Source organism: Echinops telfairi, unplaced genomic scaffold (assembly GCF_000313985.2).
Source record: "Echinops telfairi isolate 266 unplaced genomic scaffold, ASM31398v2 ScPeMD7_7453;HRSCAF=8491, whole genome shotgun sequence".
Classification (NCBI taxonomy): domain Eukaryota; kingdom Metazoa; phylum Chordata; class Mammalia; order Afrosoricida; family Tenrecidae; genus Echinops; species Echinops telfairi.
Genome location: NW_022111353.1, coordinates 2,436,744 through 2,446,074, shown reverse-complemented (window position 1 = coordinate 2,446,074; position 9,331 = coordinate 2,436,744). Strand labels below are relative to the sequence as shown.

General features: G+C 38.3%; 1 protein-coding gene across 1 annotated transcript; it reads left to right on the top strand.

The window, feature by feature from the left end:
• The first annotated feature begins 7,146 nt into the window (after positions 1–7,146).
• LOC101658129 (olfactory receptor 2G3-like) lies at positions 7,147–8,082 on the top strand. The gene has a single exon (XM_004717750.1). The coding sequence runs from the start codon at positions 7,147–7,149 to the stop codon at positions 8,080–8,082; it is 936 nt and encodes a 311-aa protein (XP_004717807.1).
• The last annotated feature ends 1,249 nt before the right edge of the window (positions 8,083–9,331 follow it).

The following is a 9,331-nucleotide window of genomic DNA, read 5'->3' as shown; positions in this document are numbered from 1 at the left end:
AAATCATTTTATTGGGGCCTTTTACAGCTTGTTTCAAAACCAATCCATACATATAGATCTGTTTTAATTTTAATATTCTTTGCCAGCACCATAATTCAAACGCATCAATTCTTCTTGGCCTTTCTTATTCAATGTACAACTGTCACATGCATTGGAGGCAATTGAAAATACCGTGGCTTAAGTTTGCTACATTTGGTCTTCCAAATGATGTCCTTGCCTTTCAACACTGTAAAGAGGTCTTGTACAACAGATTTACCCACTGCAGTGCATCATGTGATCTCTGGCTGCTGCTTCCCTGAACATTAACTGTGGATCCAAGCAAGACGAAATCCTTGACTTCAATCTTTGCTTTATTTATCACGACAAGTGATATCATGGTTCCCTTTACCGTGACTACTGGTCTGGTTGTGAAGATTTTTGTTTTCGTTTATTGAGCTGTAATTCATATCGAAGGCTGCAGCAGCAAGTGCTTCAAGGCTTCCTCCCTTTTACTAAGCAAGGTTGTGTCATCTGCACATAAGCTTTCCTTTCATGCTGATGCTGCATTCTTTCTCGCACAGTTCAGTTATATATATATTGAAGTGTTTAACTACTTGACAAAGTTTGGCAAGTTGAACTCCCACAGAGGTGCCTTGAAAATATTTCTGACTATCTGCTCTGGAATATCTTGGCCTTAGTAAAACCTATGGAGCAGTTGTATTCTGCAGACAGGTGTTCACCATGAATCAGAATCAATTCAAGGGACACTAAACACAACTACAACTTGTCATTTAAAAGTGTCCTCTTGTAGTAATAGATTTTTTAAGAAGTAACATTAGGCATATTAGCCTGTCTTTAACGCTTTCACTCACGAGTTAAAGACACTATTCTTTTTTTCTTTTTAGCTAACTCTATAGAAAATGTAGGAACCCTGATAGTGCAGTGGTTATGAGTTGGGTTGCTAATTCTTAGATCAGCAGTTCAAAACCACCAGCTGCTCCTGGGGAGAAGGATGGGATTTTCTTCTCTGGTAAGGAGTTAACAGTCTCAGAAACTTAGAGGCAGTTCTATGCGGTCCTTTAGGGTCCTCTGAATCAGCATCGACTCAATGGCAGTGAGTTTAATTTTGCTTTTTTTGTTTTTGTTTTTATAGAAAATACATTTACACTACCTTCTTGACCACAGAAAGCCTTAATTTACATTTTTATCTCCATTGTACTAATAGCACCACTGAGTGCATAATTTACTGTTTAAAAATATGTTTCAGGGAATTGCAATCATTAAAGGTCTATCAGAGAAAACAAAGGGACATTTTATTCTCTTAATTCTCTCTAGTGATAGATTATATTAGAATCTTTTGATATTTTCCCCCAAGAACTATTTGAAACTGCTCATCTTGCTATTCTCTAATTTGGAAAGTACTTACTTCCTTTTCCTGCACTTTGAAAATTACCTCTAGCATTCTGGAGCTGGAAGCCTTGAAATTACCGCATTGAAATTATCTTAAACCTTAAGCCAAAATCTCTCCCCAAATAATTTTAGAACCAAGAAATAACTGAGTGTAATTAATTAGTAAAATAGGGTCTGCCTGGAGCATTATGTTCTTTTAAGAAATATTTAAATGTGATAAAATTGACAACAGAAGCTCAAAACACAGGACAGGAATCTTAGGGTGAATGAGTCTATGCGAGTAACAGAGGAATGACTCATAAGAGGAGAATGAGCATGAAATCAATGCCCTTGTACAGAAGATACTGTTGAATTGGTGTCTGTTTTGCTGTGTACATTCTCAAGAACAGTAAGAACAGAATAATTAAAATTGTGAAGAAATATTATTTCTAATATTCTACCCCAAATTAATAAAAATCAAAGCACAGTTTTACTAAAATATTCATTGTGATTATTGAATTGGAGAAGCTAGAATTTAAAACGGGAACATATTTTTATTTCTCCACTAGATTAGTATATAATGACCAGTCTTTGTTGAGGATTATATTCCTTAATCCTGCATTTCTATAAGGCCTTTCAGCCCAGTGTACGGCCTTTTAAAACTTGGTACAGATCCAGGACAGATGAACCCCTCAGGACTAGTGGTGAGAATGGCAATGCCAGGAGGGTGGAGGGAGGGTGGGGTGGAAAGAGTGAACCGATTACAAGGATCTACATATAACCCCCTCCCTGGGGGATGGACAACAGAAAAGTGGGTGAAGGGAGACACCAGGCAGTGTAAGACATGACAAAATAATAATTTATAAATCATCAAGGGTTCATGAGGGAGGAGGGAGTGGGGAGGGAGGGGGAAAATAAAAAGAAAAATGAGGAGCTGGTTCTAGGCACCCAAGCAGAAAGCTAGTGTTTTGAGAATGATGGGGTCAATGCATACATAAGTGTGCTTCCACAATTGATGTATGTGTGGATTGTGATGAGTTGTATGAGCCCCAATAAAATGATTTAACAAAAACCATAAAACCTTAGAAGGATTAACAAAGGGATTTCTACTAGCAGATAGAAACAAGCCCTGGTGTGAAGGTTGAAATTGCCCTTCCCCCATTGTCTTCCCAGGCTATTGGCAGGTCCTTTCATGAAATATTTTCCTTTGCCTGACAAATTCTGACAAATTTCCTGTCATCTCTGTGAGATGCAGCTGAAAGCTTAAATTCAAGTGCTATTTGACATCATTTAAGGTGTGGTCCTTTCAAGTTGATGTTGGAATATTTTGTATCACCATTCATCTGTAAGTTTCACTTGTATGTTGCTGTACCATTGGAAGCTATGCCACCTGTATTTCAAATACCAGTGTGGCCATGTGTAGTGGGTTCATTTCAGTGAAACATCCAGACGAACAGGCTAGCAAGAAGGATCGAGAGATTCACTTCTTTAAAACTTTCCACTGAAGCTCTTACAAATAGCAGGGGAATAGTCTCTGATAAAATGTCAGAAAACAGGCTTCTCTTGGTGGGCACTCGAAATGTGACATAGGAAGGACTGCCTTCCCAAAGCAGAGTTGATCCTAATGACATAGGTGGACTACAGGTTGGAATGACCAGACTCACAATCAAAAGAAACAGCTACAAACATTCATGAATAACTAGAATGTCAAACATATGAAGGATGAATCTAGGAAAATTTAAATTTGCCGACAACGAAAGGAAACACTGAAAAATAGATATCACAGGCATTTTTTGTGATTTGAAATAAACTCATATTGGACATTTTCTTTGGACAACCATATGGAGTACTATGCTTGTGATGACAGGTAAGAGAAACTGTATCACAATCATCATTAAAAAGAACATTTCAAGGTCTGCCTTTAAATATGACAATGCCCTTTAAACATGACAAGTTTATGTACCAACCACATATAGAAAAATGAATAAATGGACGATTTTTAAAAATAACTTTTGCAGTCTGAAATCGATCAAACATGCAACTCAGATGCATTGATCATTACTGGTGACTGGAATGTGACTATTGGAAACAAAAATGAGGGGTGAGTAGTTTAAAATTATGTTCTAGATGATAGACAAAATGCCAGGGGATTTAGAGTAGAATTTTAGAAGGCCAGTAACCCATTCATTGGAATTAATTTTTTCCAACAACATAAATAATGGTTATACACCAGGGTCTGCCCTGATGGAACACGCAGCAAGAAAATCTACTACATATGTGAGAAGAGACTATTGAGAAGCTAAGTATCATCAACTAAAGAAAGGCAGACAACTGTGAAACAGATTTATCAGTTGCTCATATGCAAATTCAGGTTAAAGCTGAATAAAACTGAAATTCATGAGAGCCAAAATCTGACCTGGAGTATATCCCACCAGAATATAGAGCCCATCCTAGGGACAGACTGGATGCTAATAAATGCTAAAGACCAGATGAGATGGCAACCGGAACTTAATCCATGAAGAGAACAAAAGGTCATTTAAAATCTAGGGGGAAAATACCCACAATGATTATCAAAAGAGACTGTGAAGGCTGCTTGTAAATTTAGAATAGCCAAAAAAAAATTTTTTTAGAATAGCCAATGGAGGTCTGGATTGTCATAAGAGCTGTAAGAGCCTCCAATAAAATTATTTTGAAAAAAATATTAGAATAACTAAAGTGACAGGAAGAAATGATGAAGTAAAGGAGCTGCACCAAATATTTTAAAGGAAAGCCCAAGAAGACAAAGCAAAGTACGATAAGGATATGGAGAAACACCTAGAGTTAGAAAGCCTAAAAAAGGAGAACATTGCAGCGTATGGAAGGCTGAAAGAATTGAAGAAAAATTCAAGCCTCCAGTTGAACTATTAAAGATTTCTATAGAAAATAATGAAAGACAGGATGCATCAACAGATGCTGGAAGGGATACAGTCACTGAACCAAAAATCATTGCTTGATGCTCAACTATTTGAGGATAAGAGTAATTGATGAATAGTAATTGGTAATAGTGGAAGGAGTCCGAGTTGCATTGATGGCAGTGGTAGGGGCAAAAAGCCCCCACTGATGGATGGAATACCAACTGAGATGTTTCAAAAACCAGCTAGACACTGGATATTTTCCCTTGTCTAAGCCATAACACTTGGGAAGGCAGAGAGCTGGCTAACTGATGGGAAGAGACCCATATGTATGTCTATTGCAAAGGACGATGATGTAGAAATTATGGAACAATACCATTAGCATTGCCTGCAAGTAAAGTTGCTGAATATAACTCAGAAGGGCTCATGGAAGAAGAGATGTCACTGCTGATTTCAGATGGATCTTGTCTGAAAAGGGAATAGCAGAAAGACGTTTGTTTGATTATGCAAAGACAATCAACTGTGTGGGTCAGAACAAATTATGTACGGCATTGGGAAGAATAGGATTTCAAGAAAACTTCATTGTGCTCATGTGGAAGTTGTCATTAACCAAGTGACTGATTTCAAACAAAACAAGAGGACACTATATGGGTTACAAGCAAGAAAAGGGATGTCAGACTTGTATTCTATCACCATATTTATTCAGGCTGTCTACTGAGCAAATAATCTGAGGAACTGAACTATATGAAGGATAGCAGGGCAATAGGTCTAGAAAAAGTCTTATTAATAATCTTTGATTTGCAACAGATACAATTTTGCTGAGATCTGTTTGAAGCACTTATTAATGGTGATCAAAGGTTACAGCCTTTTAATGGGCTATAGTTCCCAAATAGACCAACACGTAATTTGTTAAATAGAGAAAATATTAAAGTTGACCTGTGGTGTAGTGGTCACAAGTTGGCCTGTGATCCACATGGTCGGCAGTTCAAAACCACCAGCAGTTCCCTGGGGAAGACTGAGCTTTCTACTCCAGTAAAGAGTTATAGTCTCAGAAACCTACAGGAAGTCGCTTTAAATCAGTTTAGTTTTTGGTTTATGGAAGTTGACAAGGATTTCATTTTAATTTGATCCACAATTAACACCCATGGAAACAGCAGTTATGAAATAAAATAACATTGCCAATGGCAAATATCTGCAAGAGACTTCTTTAACGTGTTAAAAAGCAAAAGTGTTACCTTGAGGACTAATGTGTGCCTGAACAAAGTCACTGTTTTCAATCACCTCATGGAGTAAGGAGGGCCCAAGAAGAATTGAAGACTTGGAATGAATGGTTTCACTAAGATTACTGACTGTCAGAAGAGCAAACAAATCTATTTGAAGGAGCACAATGCTTCTTAGAAGTGAGGACAACAAGATTTGGGGGCCTGTACTTTGGGTGTGTTTCTAAGGGGGACTACTAGCACCTAGGGGAGGATAGCATGCATTGTAAAGCAAAAGAGAGGAAGGCTGCCAACTGTATGGATTGGAACAGTGGCTGCAAAATTAGTTCCCATATAACAACGATTGTGAGAGTGGCACAGGACCCGGCAGTGTTGTGTTCTGTTGTGCCCAGGAGCTCTATGAGTCTACACCAACCGGATTAATGGTTTATATATTATGATATTTTCTGGAAGTTAGGACAATAGCTTTTTCCATTTTATCAGGGGAGGATGTGTTAAAAGTACCTGAAATATGTCTTGATCACTAAAAGTAAAAATCATCATTATAGGATAAATAACCACATTATATTAAGTATTATTATGATTAGAACACATGTGGAAATCTTTATAGCCTGACTTTCAAGTTTTGTAAATAGAATCCATTAATAGATAAAAGAACACAAAAATTCTCCATAATAAAGGATTTCTCAATCTTACTTAATCTACTTAAGGTATAATTTTATTTTTGGAATATAAACACACATGTAACTACGTAGAAAGAAGTTGTCATTCATTATTCCTAAATGCAAGTGATTCAATCAGATATTTTCTTAACAGCAGGCAATTTGGAGTCAAAGACAATAATGCTATGTGAGTGAGGAGCTATGGTGGCATACATAATATATGCTTTTTATTGTGCAGGACAATAGAAAAAAAGAATGACAAAGGTATGTTTTGATTTTCATGCCTTTACAGCATATTTGCCTGGTCTGCAAATAAATGAGTACCAGTATATGAAGTTTTACATGATTTTCATCCAAAAAGAAAAGTGTGGTTAGCTGTCTTGACAAATGTATGTTCAACTTTGTGTCTTAGGTCTGAATATGGGTGCCTGAAATAACTTTTTTTCCCATCACCTTTAAGATATATTAAATTTAGAGTAAAAATTGTACATAATAGCTAAAGAAAAGTATACAATCATGTTTGGTTCCCTCTATATTGAAATCTATCTATATTTGACCCTGTGTCACTCTTTGATCAGTTGTAAGAAACACTAATGTAACCCATTTGTCTCTGAGACAGAGAAGAAAAACAAGACTCCATTTGTTTTTCTGATCCCCCATTCAAAGCAATCTATTATTTTTGTTTCTATGTGAAATTTTGCTGGGTTTTTTTACAAAAAAAATTATCTAAGTTTACCTTAAATAATAATATATCCTTCTCTTTTTTTTTAAGCAAAAGGGAAGAAATTTATTGGAGCCCATATGGGAAACCCTAGAGGGGCCCAGTGTATACCCTACTGTGTAGGCATGCCCAGCAAAGGGCCACACCATTCACTGTACCCCCATGTCCCAGAGGGACTCCCCTTGAGCCGAGCCCCAAAGGCCCAGGACTGGCTGGGGGTGGGGATGAATAATCCTTCTATTGATTTCCTTCTACCATTTTTTCTCTTTTACCTTAGTAAGCTGATGGAGAACATCAATGGAACATCTGAGGGAGATTTTATATTGCTTGGATTTTCAGACCAACCTCAATTGGAGATAGTCCTTTTCGTGGTAGTCCTGATATCTTATCTTCTGACACTCCTGGGCAACGCGGCCATCATCCTGCTCTCCTATCTGGACACCAAACTCCACACACCTATGTACTTCTTTCTCACCAATCTCTCCTTTCTTGACCTTTGCTTTACAACAAGCATTGTCCCCCAGCTATTGTGGAACCTGAAGGGACCAGCCAAGACTATCACTCCCTCTGGCTGTGTCATACAACTCTATGTGTCGCTCTCGCTGGGCTCCACGGAGTGTGTCCTCCTTACTATCATGGCCTTTGATCGCTACGTGGCTGTCTGCAGACCTCTCAATTACACGGCCGTCATGCACCCATCATTCTGCAAGTCATTGGCAGGAATAGCTTGGCTGAGTGGAGTGGGAAACACTCTCATCCAGAGCACGATCACCCTTCGTCTTCCCAGATGTGGACATCATCACCTTCACCACTTCTTGTGTGAAATCCCTGCTATGATGAAGTTGGCATGCGTTGACATTCATGCAAATGAAGTCCAGCTTTTTGTGGCCACATTAGTTTTGCTCCTTCTTCCTATGGCATTGATCTTGGTCTCCTATGGACTCATTGTTCGAGCAGTGGTAAAAATTAAGTCGGTCCAAGCCTGGCGGAAGGCTTTAGGGACCTGTGGATCTCATCTGATAGTGGTGTCTCTCTTTTTTGGGCCCAGCTCTGCCATTTACATCCAACCAAAGCGATCTTATGGCCATAGCCAGGGCAAGTTCCTCACACTGTTTTATACAGTTGTGACTCCCACCCTCAACCCGCTTATATACACTCTGAGGAACAAAGATGTGAAGGGAGCACTGAGGAGACTGCTGAGGAGAGAACAAAATGTGTAAGGACAAATCCAAGAAGCAGTGCCTTTCTGTGATGGGTGATTATTTAAGAGACATAGTGTGGAACTACTTTGGGGTATGTTGTATATGTGTTGCCAACCTCTCTGGCTGTATCCACACCCACATGGACAACATGGTCTGAAAAAGAAAGACTCTCAGATTTAACTTATATAGTTCATGGAGTTTCTTTTATATTTGTTAGGGGGGATGTTGTATGTGAGAGAAAGGGAGAGAAGAGACAAAGAGCAGCTTTTTCACACATACCTTTATTACATATCTTCGAAGAATTGAAGCATATTCCCTGTTACCCTGAAAGTAAGACATCCCCCGAAAATAAGACCTACTTACAGTTTTGTATCTTGATGAAATATAAGGCACCTCCGAAAATAAGACCTCCCTGAAAATGAGGCCCCCTGAAGCTACCGTAGCTGTGGACTCTGGACCGTAGCGGCAGGCACCACCGTGCAGCTCACTGTTGACCGCAGCTCAGCCAGAGCAGACAGGAAGTGTGAGGTCTCGTTTAATAAAACAATAAACAATAAATGTGTACCGTCTTCTTTTTCATGGAAAAATAAGATATACCCTGAAAATAAGACGTAGCGCATATTTGGGAGCAAAAATTAATATAAGACCCTGTCTTATTTTTGGGGAAATAAGGTAGTGAGACTGGGGGGATTTGGGAATTGACCGAATATATGTGACTGTAACCCATCTCACTGCTGTCAATTCAATTTCAACTCACAGCGACTTTCTAGGACGGAGAATTTCTCCATAGCATTTCCAAGGCTGTTAATCTTTCTGAAACCAGGTTGGCTCATCTCTCTCTCACAGAGAGGGTTCACACTGTCATCTTTCTGTTAGCACCGCAGCGCTTACCCCACTGCACCACCAGGGCTCCTTATATAACATTAGGAGTTACAATCGTGTTTACCTTTTGAGTAGAAAATAGAAAATATACATGTTGGGGTGATAAAAGTACTTTGCAGCATTTGCTTTGTAAAAGATTCCTGGTATAATATTATTGAAAATGTTTTGTACAACTTGCACAATTCTTTGAAGAGATAAATACTACAAAATAAATTTGGAAAAACTGTATGAGAAACGATAATAATATATGTGAACCTATCTGACATTTATAATAATTCAAAGGGTTTCTTTATCAAAAAGATAATATCACAAAATATCCATGTTATTAATTATGTAGTGGACGCAAAGCCTCTTATATCCAAGCTTATTTGAGCCTATTTTTTTC